The sequence below is a fragment of the Podarcis pityusensis genome (assembly GCF_964106645.2).
Source record: "Podarcis pityusensis genome assembly, chromosome: 11".
NCBI classification, from domain to species: Eukaryota; Metazoa; Chordata; class Lepidosauria; order Squamata; family Lacertidae; genus Podarcis; species Podarcis pityusensis.
In genome coordinates this window covers 4,034,368-4,047,870 of record NC_138036.1, presented here as the reverse complement: position 1 = coordinate 4,047,870, position 13,503 = coordinate 4,034,368, and the positions used below count along the sequence as shown (strand labels likewise).

Genomic DNA, 13,503 nt, shown 5'->3' with positions numbered 1-13,503 from the left:
GCATGGCTGGATGCAACCTGGAACAGGAGCAGTTCAACACTGCAGCATTTTGTGGCAGGCCTCCCTGTTGCCATAAAAGGTAAAGGGACCCCTGGCCATTAGGTCCAAACTCTGGGGTTGCAGCGCTCATCTCATTTTACTGGCCAAGGGAGCCAGCATTTGTCCACAGAGAGTTTTTTGGGTCATGTGGCCAGCATGACTAAGCCGCTTCTGGCGAACCAGAGCAGTGCATGGAAACGCCGTTTACCTTCCCGCCGGAGCAGTACCTATTTATCTACTTGCACTTTGACGCGCTTTCAAACTGCTAGGTGGGCAGGAGCAGGGACCGAGCAACGGGAGCTCAGCCCGTTGTGGGGATTCGAACCGCCGACCTTCCTATTGGCAAGCCCAAGGCTCTGTGGTTTAGACCACAGCACCATCTGTTGCCATAGGGGAGCATTTATTATGAAGGCACTAGACTGGGCAAAGTGTACGATGAAATGGCTTTCCAGAGTAGATAAATTCCAGGAGCCACCACATGGGGGAACAGTCAGAAGGAACACCGATTAGACAAAACCAAGATAAAAGCTGCAAGGAGCTGTTCTTCTGCTACTTCCACCACTCAAAAACTCTCACTTCCTTCTGAATCCCAAGCAAGCTTTGTCAATGTGCAAATTTGCTTCAATGAAAATTAACCAGCAAATGGGGCAATTGCCACAAACGCTGAATAATTATAACCAGCTGAAAAGACTTTATGGGTTCAACCTGTTCTGTTGGGAAAGTGTGGGTATACTTGAGTCCCTCCAAGGCACTGGAAATGCGCAGCTGTGACATCAGCAGTGGCCGCCTCCGTCCCGGGGCTGCCCCGCCAGTGAATGCGTGATATTTTTTCCCTGCTCTCTTTGTTCCAGCTGATGCAGCAGCAGGCCGCCATTATGGCATCCGTGGCGCAAGGCGGCTACCTAAACCCCATGGCGGCCTTCGCAGCAGCTCAGATGCAGCAGATGGCAGCGCTAAACATGAACGGCCTGGCCGCCGCACCCATGACGCCCACCTCAGGTGAGGATCCCACCGCACCTGGCAGGGAGGGGGCAGCTGGCTGGGCCAGGGAGGGGATAAATGCCTCCTTGCAAGATGGGACGGTCTCTGCCTGCTTGAAGAAGGCAGTGATAAAACCATTCCTCGGGAAACCTTTGCTGGATTCAGAAAATCTAAGTAATTACTTCGCAGTTGCCAATCTCTCCTTCTTAGGTGAGGTTCTTGGGCAGGAAGTGAGGGCTGTTTGTGGGAGGGGTTATTGGTTTGCTTTTGCTTTCGTTTTATGATATATCTTCTGTTCTCATTTTGTCTGTTGTGAACAGCCCTGTGATTTTCAGGTGAAGGGTGGTTTACAAATAATAAAATGGTACCTCTGATTGCGAACAGGATCCGTTCCGGACCCCCGTTCGCAACATGAGCAGAATGCAACTCACGTCTGCACATGCATGGGTCACGATTCGCCGCTTCTGCGCATGTGCGTGATGTCATTTTGAGCGTCTGCGCCTGCGCGAGCGGTGAAACCCTGAAGTAACCCTTTCCGGTACTTCCGGGTCGCCGTGGGATGCAACCTGAAAATGCTCAACCTGAAGCAAACACAACACGAGGTATGACTGTACTAGCAACTGTAGGGCATCCCGCTTTCATGTTGTCTTCTCCACCCCTCCTCTAGGTGGCAGCACACCTCCAGGCATCACCGCAGCAGCCGTGCCTAGTATCCCATCTCCCATTGGGGTGAATGGTTTCACTGGCCTACCGCCACAGGCTAACGGGCAGCCTGCCGCAGAAGCCGTGTTTGCCAACGGCATCCACCCTTACCCAGGTAAGACCAACCAGCCTCAAGTTTTATATCCTCCTCAGGTCCATTGTTGGCACTCAGTGCAGCCAGGCATTGGCCAAGGGTCCCAGGGATCAGAAGGACCCACTCACTGGACTGATCTGTCGCCCACTCTCTGACTGCTGGACCCAGTTCCAATCCACAGAAGCTACTGTCAAGACCAGTGGTTCCCAAACATTTTGGAGGCCTCCACCCCCGGTTCCAAAAACTCATCCCCAGTGTCCCCCACCCTACCCTACAAAAAAAACATTATTCAGAAGAGCAGCTTGCATGGCCCACTAAGGAAGATAATACCACAATACAGTTCAAAATGGTAAATATTAACTGTACATATGCTCACAATCCAGTTAAAACCAGACTGGTGACTGAGAACAGCCGCTTGGACCATAGAACACTGGGCCTAAAGGATCTACATTGACTCCCTGTATGTTTCTGAGCACAATTCAAAGTTTTGGTGATGACCTTTAAAGCCCTAAATGGCCTCAGCCCAGTATACCTGAAGGAGCGTCTCTGCCCCCATCGTTAAGTCCTCATTTATCTGGTATGCAGGCTGAGACCCTATCTGCCCGCAGACTGTCTTACCAGAGTGGTGCATGCTCTGGTTATCTCTCGCTTGGACTACTGCAATGCGCTCTATATGGGGCTACCTTTGAAGGTGACCCAGAAACTACAACTAATCCAGAATGCGGCAGGTCCACCTGCGAGGGCCTTCTGGTGGTTCCCTCACTGCAAGATGTGAAGTTAGAGGGAACTAGGCAGAGAGTCTTCTTGGTAGTGGCACCCACCCTGTGGAATGCCCTCCCATCAGATGCCAAACAGATAAACAACAATTTGACTTTTAAAAGACATTTGAAGGCAGCCCTTCAGCGAAGTTTTTAATGGTTGATGTTTCATTGTGATTTTATATATGTTGGAAGTCACCCAGAGTGGCTGGGGCAACCCGGTCAGGGAATAAATACTAATATGATGATGGTGGTGGTGATGATGATGATGGAATAGGATGTCCCAATTTTCACTGGAGAAAGGTTGGAGCGCATGCTGTTGGCTTGATCCAGCAGACTCTTTTTATATTCTTATGAGTGTCTGGGTGGCCACTGGACTAGGTGGCCCACTGACCAGGTCCATCTTCTTAGGTCCTTAAGTTCTTCTTTGGCCTTCTCAATGTTCAAAATCTTACTGACCTAAAAAGGCCACATGGCTGGCCATTTAATGCAGCTCCTCTCCCCCAAACTAACGCTGAACCCCTTGCGAAACCAGCCGAGCAAAGCCCCCCAAAGCCAAGGGCCAGTTGCCATTTTCTGCCGGCTCAGCGCTTTCTTCCGGTTATTGCCGTTATTGTTGTGTCTGAATGCCTAATTAATTACAACAGTAAACGCGCACTTCTTTAATCACTGCATCAGCTGTCCTAATCAATCTTCATAATAGGGGATCCGTAGTATGGCACCCATGAATTTTAATCTACATAAATTTCATAGGACCTTTCGCAGGCTTGTTGTACCAAATGATATAATTATGGATATAGATTAGGCTTGGGGAGAGTGATTTAAATTGGATTTAAGCAGAAGGTGAAGCGAGCCCTCCCACTCGCCCGCTTATTTATTTATTTTGATCCTGACCTTGTGGAGGTGGCTCTTAAGGCAAAGTAGCGGCAAAACAGCTTCTCCCCACCACAATGGCTGCCTCTGCTGCTACTGGTAACGCTGAGCAGAGAGGGGTTGACCTGAATCTAGAAGGCAAGGCATCCAGCCAAGAGGTCTTACCCTGCTCACTGCTTTGGGGGAATGGAAAAGCACTTATCAGCAAATATAGCCGTGCAGTTTATGAAGTCGGGAGCCATTTGAGGTACAGAGGCAGCATTAATGCAATCTGCTCTGGGATGTTAAGACTTAGAAGGAAAAAGTCCGCGTTGAATCCAGGTGAAAGGAAGCTTCTTCAGCCCAAAGGCCATGCTCCATCATTGAGAACTTCTTGGATGCAAAGTGGGTCGGTCAACGGATAGGACTTTTACTTTTGTTGTTGTTGTTTAGTCGTTTAGTCGTGTCCAAGTCTTTGTGACCCCATGGACCAGAGCATGCCAGGCACTCCTGTCTTCCACTGCCTCCCACAGTTTGGTCAGACTCATGTTGGTAGCTTCGAGAACACTATCCAACCATCTCATCTTCTGCCGCCCCCTTCTCCTTGTGCCCTCCATCTTTCCCAACATCAGGGTCTTTTCCAGGGAGGCTTCTCTTCTCATGAGGTGGCCAAAGTCTTGGAGCCTCAGCTTCAGGATCTGTCCTTCCAGTGAGCACTCAGGGCTGATTTCCTTCAGAACGGATAGGTTTGATCTTCTTGCAGTCCATGGGACTCTCAAGAGTCTCCTCCAGCACCATAATTTAAAAGCATCAATTCTTCAGCAAGCAGCCTTCTTTATGGTCCAGCTCTCACTTCCATACATCACTACTGGGAAAACCATAGCTTTATGCGGACCTTTGTTGACAAGGTGATGTCTCTGCTTTTTAAGATGCTGTCTAGGTTTGTCATCGCTTTTTTTTTTTACAAGAGGCTATATTCCAATCCTGCAAAAGTCTGACGTTGTTATACCTCCCTGCCCCGTCCCACCCACCAAATAAGCAAGATACGTTGTCTGTTTGTTTGTTTGTTTGTTTGTTTGTTTGTTTGTTTGTTTGTTTTCTATCCCGCCTTTTCCTCCAAGTTGCTCAAGGCAGAGATACTTTCCCTCCTCTTCTCATTTATCTTCACAACAACCCTGTGAAGGAAGCTCAAGGTCACATCCAGTGGGCTTCATGACTGAATGGGGATTTGAACCCTGGACTCTCAGGTCCCAGTCTATCACTCTAACCACTAGGCCATGCTGAACAAATTCATAGTTCAAGGATGCAATCTAGTCAGGCATGGGGGGAGTGGGCATGGGCTGACTGTTGCCTTGTGAGGGGTTTGGCTGAGATAGCTTCCCATGGGCCAGATCAAGAGACCTGGGTCTCTAGAACCCACAACCTGGGTTCTAGAATCAGGTCCAGAAAACTCACGATATAAATATCTAGGGTGCTTGGAGAGGGAAGCGTGAAGCTAGGACTTCAGAGTAGGTATGGGACGTGGGTGGTGCTGTGGGTTAAACCACGAGCCTAGGACTTGCTGATCAGATGGTTGGCAGTTCGAATCCCCGCAATGGGATGAGCTCCCGTTGCTCGGTCCCGGCTTCTGCCAACCTAGCAGTTCGAAAGCACGTCAAAGTGCAAGTAGATAAATAGGTACCGCTACGGAGGGAAGGTAAACGGCATTTCCGTGCGCTGCTCTGGTTCGCCAGAAGCGGCTTAGTCATGCTGGCCACATGAAGCTGTACACCGGCTCCCTTGGCCAATAAAGCGAGATGAGCACCGCAACCCCAGAGTCGGTCACGACTTGACCTAATGGTCAGGGGTCCCTTTACCTTTACCTTTACCTTATGGGAACTATAGGAGAAAGCCTTTGCAAATAGACTAGGAAGCTTCCAAGGCATGGGCCTGAGCTGCTCCACTCTAGCCTGGCACAAGTCATTTTCCTACGCCTCTCTTTAAATCAGCCCTTTTTCCAGAACAATGAGGACTAGGATCTTAACTTTATTCCAAAGCCCTCCATAAGATGGCTATGTCCCTGGTTCAAGGCAGACAGGGCTCCTGCCTCCTGGAGAGCAACAGACAGCCAGTGGGAAAAAACCACTGGTCTGTCTCACTAGAAAGCAGCTTCCAGTGCTCCTGTCTTCACTTGGCTGTCTGAAGAAGAAGGGCAACTTGAGAATGGAAGGTCTGGCTGAGATGCCACCAAGGAGAGGGCTGCCCAGGAAATCCAGGGCTCCTGTTTCTGAAGATGGCTCCCCACCCCTGAGAACATCTCACTATTTTGCCTGGACTCTCTCTTTTTAAACACTGGCCGGTGAAACCCTATAGCACTTGCAGGTTTTCTCAGGGGAAATCGCCTTTGAAATGCTGCTTCTGCCCAGCATTCTGGCTCTCTGTCCCTTTGAGTCGCACACATCTCCCTCGATGTCAGCTGATAACTCTATCAGTGCTGTGGGTTTTCTGAGGATCATTCCCGGGTGAAGCACTCAACGTCATGCTGACTTTGGTTTTTCTTTTTCTTCCTGGCACCGGGCAGACACTCGGGGAAAGTGACATTAACAGATCTACTTTCTTTGAAGGACTTGGGAGTCGTTCCTCGACTCCTACCTAATGAATAAGTGCTGCCTTCGTTAAATTCATATTTATGGTTGTCGAGGAGGTCATTGGCTTGTTTTATGTCTCCAGGTTTATGGAAGGTTATACGCCATGGTCACACGGTCTCGTGCTGGCCGGGATCGCCTTGCAAAAGAAGCGACTAGCTGAGAGAAGCTTTTTTCCACTGGGATATGGAAATGATGGGATTAAGAGAGAGGCGGACTCCTCTTCTCAGCCAGGTGCCCTGGGAAGGGCCTTTTGCCCTGAGATGACAAGAGAAGTTACTTTGGACATCCATTTTATCAGCTCGGCTTAGTCTTCCATTTTACGAGCTCAGATCTTGCTTTCTGTGTAGCGCGTCAGGCCAGGCAAGCCTCCTTCTTTCTCTGATAGGCTTGCACCGAAGGCTGATTCATACTAGGGCATGTTGGAGGATTCCAACAGAAACAAAAATGGGGGCAGAAATGGCCAATGTTTGCTTATTCCTCCCTTGTCCAGGACGGAAACTGAACCTGCAAACGTGACCAGTGTTTGCTGCTGTTGCTGCTTGCAGTCCACAAACGATACAGTGGTACCTTGGGTTAAGTGCTTAATTCATTCTGGAGGTCTGTTCTTAACCTGAAACTGTTCTTAACCTGAAGCACCACTTTAGCTAATGGGGCCTCCCGCTGCCGCCGGAGCACGATTTCTGTTCTCATCCTGAAGCAAAGTTCTTAACCCAAGGTACTATTTCTGGGTTAGCGGAGTCTGTAACCTGAAGCGTCTGTAACCTGAGGTACCACTGTACATACTTGTTTTCCCCCCCATTTGCATTGTGCTTCCTTTGCAACGAAATGAATCGGGTGGAATAATGTAAGCAGGCAGCGAGACAACTAGCGGAGTTTTTGGAGGAAGGCAAACTGCAGCAGAGCAGAAACAGTGCGGCAGCTGTGGTGAGCGGCGCATGGACTCAGCCGCAGCCAAGGCGGGGAGAGGAAGTCAGGCACCCATGGGTACCCACAGCAAAAAATTATGATGTCATTACGACTTGCCATGGTGCACGCCGACGTTGGGCACCCACAGTGTGGAGCCCAGGTCAGCGCTCCTGTTTTACAGAAGCAATGCATCACTTTGCGCAACAGCAGTTTGGGGCACCCATCTTAGCGTCGACCCTTCCCTAGGATTTGCCATGTGCCTCTTCTAGGACAAGTCAAGGGTAGCCAGGCAAATTCTTTTGAGGCTTCTGCTTCCGCTCTGCCTGAGCCCTCGTCTCCAGGTGATGTTCCACTTCCGCAGACAGGAGAGAAGCAATGAGGTGGAGAGGGAAGGGATGAACGGCCCTGATCCCCCTAAGGGGCTGTCTTAAAAAGTACAAAGCCAGGGGGACTGCATAAATGTAAAACCTAGCAGCACCGATAAATACAAATTAAGCTCCTAATAAGAAGTGAAATATTAGGGCCAAGGTGACATTAGGGGGACGGAGGTTCAGCCAAGCTATGCTTTAAATATTTTATTGCTGCACACCCGAGGAAGAGCTCATTCAATGGATATCTTTTTTGCAGACTTCTCCCTACGCAGGGGGGGAAGAGGGCATGAGAAAGGAAGGTCTCGAGCTATTTGGTACGCAGGCTGAGACCCTCCCTGCCTGCAGACTGTCTCGCCAGAGTGGTGCATGCTCTGGTTATCTCCCGCTTGGACTACTGCAATGTGCTCTACGTGGGGCTACCTTTGAAGGTGACCCGGAAACTACAAAAAATCCAGAATGCGGCAGCTAGACTGGTGACTGGGAGCGGTCTGGCGAGAGCGGTCTGGCGAGACAGGTCTTGAAAGACCTACACTGGCTCCCAGTACGTTTCCGTGCACAATTCAAAGTGTTGATGCTGACCTTTAAAGCCCTAAATGGCCTCGGTCCAGTATACCTGAAGGAGCGTCTCCATCCCCATCATCCAGCGCTGAGGTCCAGCACTGAGGGCCTTCTGGCGGTTCCCTCACTGTGAGAAGTGAGGTTACAGGGAACCAGGCAGAGGGCCTTCTCGGTGGTGGCACCCGCCCTGTGGAACTCCCTTTCACCAGATGTCAAAGAGAACAACAACTACCAGACTTTTAGAAAACATTTGAAAGCAGCCCTGTTTAGGGAAGCTTTTAATGTTTAATAGGTTATTGTATTTTAATGTTTTGTTGGAAGCCCCCCAGAGTGGCTGGGGAAACCAAGCCAGATGGGCGGGGTATAAGTAAATTATTATTATTATTATTATTATTATTATTATTATTATTATTATTTCAGGTTAATTTGCCTTTTCTCTTTGTGTGCTTGTAGGATGATCATAGAATTGTAGAGTTGGAAAGGACCCCATGAGTCCCTAGCCCAACCCACTGAGATGCAGGAATCTCAGCTAAAGCGCCCATGGCAGCCATCCATACTAGCTCAGCAATGCTACGGGACACAAGTTGCTGGGAACTGCAGGAGGGGAGAGAGTTCTTGTGCGCGGGTCCTGCTTGCGGGTTTCATGTTGGGTCATCTGGTTGGCCCCTGTGAGTGTTGGGATGCTTCCAAGGAAACGGGGGCAATTGGCAGGCCCTCAGCTGGCTCCAGCCCACCGGCCAGCAGCCAGGCGATCTCCAGTCCTTGGATCAGCATGTAACTGCGACTTGAGTTTCAGAAGCCTTCAGAAGCTGAGCATGCAAGCCGGTAGAGTAAAAAAAAAAAAAACTATTCACAACAGAAGGGCAGATAGAGGCTGTTTAAAGCATATTTAAGGTAAAGGTAAAGGGACCCCTGACCATTAGGTCCAGTCATGGCCAACTCTGGGGTTGCGGTGCTCATCTCGCTTTACTGGCCAAGGAAGCCAGCGTACAGCTTCCAGGTCATGTGGCCAACATGACTAAGCCACTTCTGGCGAACCAGAGCAGCGCACGGAAACACCGTTTACCTTCCCGCCGGAGTGGTACCTATTTATCTACTTGCACTTTGACGTGCTTTCGAACTGCTAGGTTGGCAGGAGCAGGGACCGAGCAGCGGGAGCTCATCCCGTTGTGGGGATTCGAACCACCGACTTTCTGATCGGCAAGTCCTAGGCTCTGTGGTTTAACCCACAGTGCCACCCACATCCCTACTATTCAGCATACATCAGGACAAAGAAAACATGTCTGCTCTCCTTCGTGTCCAAAGCAAGAAGCAGGAAGCAATAGCTATACACAAACAGAAGTTCCCAGCAAGCTGTGCTGGAGTGTAAACAGACATGTGACATACAACAATCCACACGTCTGTTCTTAAGGTGGAATGGAATATCTTAACAGTGAGAACAGGATGTTGGACTAGTTGGGCCATTGGGCTGACCCAGAAGGTGCTTCTGGCGCTCCTGAGCTTACCTGCATTACCCTTTAACCCTCCTCTTTCTCTCTATCTTGTGTCTTCACAGCACAGAGTCCCACCGCAGCCGACCCTTTGCAGCAAGCCTACGCCGGAGTGCAGCAATATGCAGGTCGTTAGTATTAACACTTTCCCCCAATAAACCTTTCACTTCTCTGATGCCCGATGCACTTGGGTGTTCTACATAACTGGCATGGCGCGCCTGGGCTTTGTATTATTTTGGAATCCCAATGAGACCGTGAAGCGACTCCCAAAGGAGAATGCTTTTGTTGAATTGTTGCATTTTTGCCCTGCCTTTCTGTAACAAGCGCCCAAAGAAACCAAGGGTGCTTTCAGACTGTCGATACGATAATCTTTGTTGTCATTGTCCCATACAGAACAATGAAATTGAAAAAATCTACTTCAGACATTCAAAAACCCACAAGCCTGCTATCCCAGCTATAGCCCCTAAAAACTCTGATATCCCATAATTGAATAGAATATACTGTATTTTTTGCTCTATAAGACTCACTTTTTGCCTCCCAAAAAGTAAGGGGAAATGCGTGTGCGTCTTATGTGGCGAATAGAGGCTGCTTGGCTATCCCAGAAGCCAGAACAGCAAGAGGGATCACTGTGCAGCGATCCCTCTTGCTGTTCTGGCTACTGAGATTCAGAATATTAATTTTTCTTGTTTTCCTCCTCCAAAAACTAGGTGCGTCTTATGGTCTGGTGCGTCTTATAGAGCAAAAAATACGGTACTCACATAAAGACTACCTTACACTGCATTTAAAACCAGAATCGCATTTGGATAGAAACTGTTTCTCAGACGGCTAGTCGCCGTTTTCAGGTGGAATTCAGCCAAGTTCCGGCAAACTTGGGTTGCACAGTTGTAGTTGATTGGGAAGTTCTGCACAAGAAACTCGCTCCCCCTCCCCCCCCCCAAAAAATCTGACTTTCTGCGGTAAAGAAAATGAGAAATGCTTATTCAATAGCCATCCTTGTCTAACCTCCCTGCAAACAAATCAGGATCTGGGCTCAATAAACAGGTCATCTGGAATAAAACCTGCCATATGGCCAAGCCACGCAACAGAATAACCAGGAATACAAGAAAGCCATACAAAAATCAGATAGAGTTCTATTAAGAAGTTCAAACTGAAAATCATAATTAAGTTTACAGATTGAAACACAGGGCAGCAAAGAAAATGTTCTTCATTTGAAATAAGTCCTTTATTCAAGGGTACCAAAACCCCACTGATTATAGCAGATAAGCCCCTATTTTTTAGAAGACATTCAAATCATGGTTGTAGGTATTTCTTCATTATTATTATTATTATTATTATTATTATTATTATTATTATTACATTTATTTATATCCTGCCTTTTACCCTTGCTGGGACTCAAGGTGGCTTACAGATAAAATAGAAACAGCTAAAACAATTGAACTTTAATAAAATTATATACATAGGATCTATTGAAACATACAGATAATTGCAATAAAAAAGCACAGCAGCATCCTTTCCCTTAAAAAGTCAGTTCCCAAATGCCTGTTGGAAGAAGAAAGAAAGCACCAGAAAAAAGAGGGGGCAGAATTTAGCGTCAGGCACAAAATACATCACCCTGAGAATCTCAGCTCTCATTTTTTAAAAATCCAAATTTCTAGTCCACATGGCAGGAAGATGGAATGCAGTGATATCTTGTAGAATCTCCGAAAGGAGAAGTGAATAATAAGATTCCCAGGGGAAAACGGGTTTCTGTGTCCTATGCAGCAACCTGTCCCTTCACTTAATTAGCAGCATCAATTAAGCAAAATAAGAAATATATGCAATTTTGCTTGGTGTGCACAATTTAGATGGGTAATGAAAATCCCCTTTTCTCACACTGCAGAGCTCAAATTACCTTAGCACATTTGGTACAAGAGCAAAGTACTTGCAGATTGAATGGATACTGGAAGTCCTTTGCTTCCAAACTTTGGGAGCATTTTTTGTCTTGGGTCGAGAGGGGGATAGAAGATCACACGGGTTCCCATGTGCAGAAGAAGCACAGGGATCAAAAAAGAGACATTAATCTGAAAAGGCAAGGGGGGAGATTCCGTGAGATATTATTTATTCATCTAAAAGATGATCGTGAATTAGACTAGAATACATCAGGGCTCTCCTGTCCATCTCCCAGGAGCCACCAACTGGTCAACACAGAGTCCTCATTGGTTTCAGCCACTGTGCTGTAAGGAGTCCTGTAGAGCAGAGGTGGACAGAAGGGAGATCTGGATCTGCCGGTTGATCTCTCGGTGATCTGCACTAGATCCAGACAATTCTGACTGCCAGTTGTTTTAACAGTAGGAACAAGCAAGTAACTTTTCTCACCCAAAAATGTATTAGGCTGCTAAAGGAAGGAACAGTGGTATAGCATGGGTTGCCAGAGCCCGGGCAAGGAAAGTATTATGTCCCCTAATATTGCTCCCCCAACCGGTATCTCCATGCGGCACTGCTGCTGCTGCCAGACAGAGCTACAGAGCAGCAGCAGTACCTGTGTGCCTCCTCAGGATGGATCGCTGCCACTGCTGTGAGTCTTGCCATCCACTTGTCTCTCCCACCGTTGGGGACCCCTATGCAGCCAAAGGATGCAAGGGCCCATCCTCTCCCAGCTCTAGCTTAGAGTGCTGCTCAGGTAAGGCAGGTGGGAGGGACAGGGAGAGCTTCCAGTCAGGGTGGCAGCTGCAGAGGCACACCTCAAAAAAAAATTGCACCCGAGGCAATTGCCCCAGTAGCCCACCTTCCCCCCACACCTGCTATGCCACTGGGAAGGATGCTAGCCAGAAACAGACTTCTGTAGAAAACAGAAGCTGTGAGCTCAGTTTTGTTCAGGCAGGAAGAAGTACCTGGGCTCAGCATATGCTCAGAGGCACCGTTCTTTTTCTTCTGTGCCTTTTGCAACTGGCTCTAATTGGTAGAACGTGGAGTTCCAGTAAATTAATTTTTTTTAGAAAGCAGATACAACAAGCTTGAGATTTTCCCACCTCTGGTCTGGAGCACTGCAGAGCACAGCGAAGCCCTCTAGCAAATAAAATCAGGAACAGGGAAGTGTGGCAAATGACTAAGAGCAGGTGAAGGAGAAGGCAACACAGGGAGTCAAAGTCAGGCAGCAGCTCAGATTCAGGGTAACAAATCTCTCTGCGAAGCACTCGTGCGAAAAGGGTTGGAAGGACATTCTTCCCTGAAATGCAAAATGCAGGGCGCTTTGACAATAGGATGCTTTCAGTTCCCCCATATGTTTCAGTCGTGGTACGTTTCCAGTGGAATTTTCTCAGACTTTTAATATCAGTGCTTAGTCTCCCTCCATGGATAACACAACCTGTCCGTTGCTACAACTAATTGGTTTACTTCCTATGGTTCAAATAATGGCCATCGACTCCTGCCAATGAATGCTTTTGTGTGTGAATCAAACCTGGATCTGGGAAGTTCAGTTTCATTCTCCATAGAAGACCAGTCCCTGGTGTCTTAGTTTCTGCCCCTTATTGCTTGCAAGATTTGACAGACTGAGCTGGTTCAGACCTTTCAGTTCTTGATAACCCCCCTGGGAAAGCAAATTTGGCCTTCGTAGGGTCCCAAGATGTCATGATTTCGGAATTGGTGTGTTGTGCTATGGCGTGACCTTTAAAATAGTTGTCCATGGTGCCATTGCCTCCTGTTGCCATGCAAGCAGATAACTGGTTTCCACCACACATGGAAGTCCATCAGAGACTTGAGATATCAGCCTCCAGTCCATGAAAGCTTATGTCGTAATAAATGTGTTCGTCTTTCAAGGTACCGTGACAGGAGGCAGTGATGGCCACCATCCCAGATGGCTTTAAGAGAGGATGAGACAAATTTATGGAAGAGAAGGCTATTGATAGCAATGAACCATGGTGGCTATGCTCTGCTTCCACAGTTGAAGCCAACAATGCTTCTGAATATTGTGGCTGGAAACCACAGGAGGGGAGAGGCTTCTTATCCTGCTTCTAGGTTTCTCACAAGCATCTGGTTGGCCACTGTGAGAACAGGGTGCTGGACTGGTGTTCTTACCACAAGAGACTTCCTTGGTTTTGCTGCAACAGAGTAACACAGCTACCCCTCCACAACTCTTTCCCTTGTGTT

At 48.1% G+C, this 13,503-nt stretch overlaps 1 protein-coding gene and 1 long non-coding RNA gene across 14 annotated transcripts in view; one reads left to right on the top strand and one right to left on the bottom strand.

The window, feature by feature from the left end:
• Window positions 1–13,503, top strand: part of CELF4 (CUGBP Elav-like family member 4) — a 783,337-nt gene that overhangs the window by 717,589 nt on the left and 52,245 nt on the right. For 5 of the 13 annotated variants that reach the window (XR_013977614.1, XM_080973523.1, XM_080973525.1 and 2 more), the window contains exons 7-9: window positions 900–1,038; window positions 1,688–1,837; window positions 9,444–9,509. Coding sequence is in view for 12 of the 13 variants with exons in the window: in XM_080973523.1 (XP_080829649.1) it covers window positions 900–1,038; window positions 1,688–1,837; window positions 9,444–9,509 (355 nt within the window). In the remaining variant the exon portion in view is untranslated. Of the gene's footprint in view, window positions 1–890; window positions 1,039–1,687; window positions 1,838–9,443; window positions 9,510–13,503 lie in introns of all 13 variants that reach the window. The other 8 variants (XM_080973533.1, XM_080973528.1, XM_080973524.1 and 5 more) reach the window with 3 other exon arrangements.
• The window catches only part of LOC308458823, a 60,598-nt gene that overhangs the window by 14,861 nt on the left and 32,234 nt on the right, over window positions 1–13,503 (bottom strand). The window lies entirely within an intron of this gene.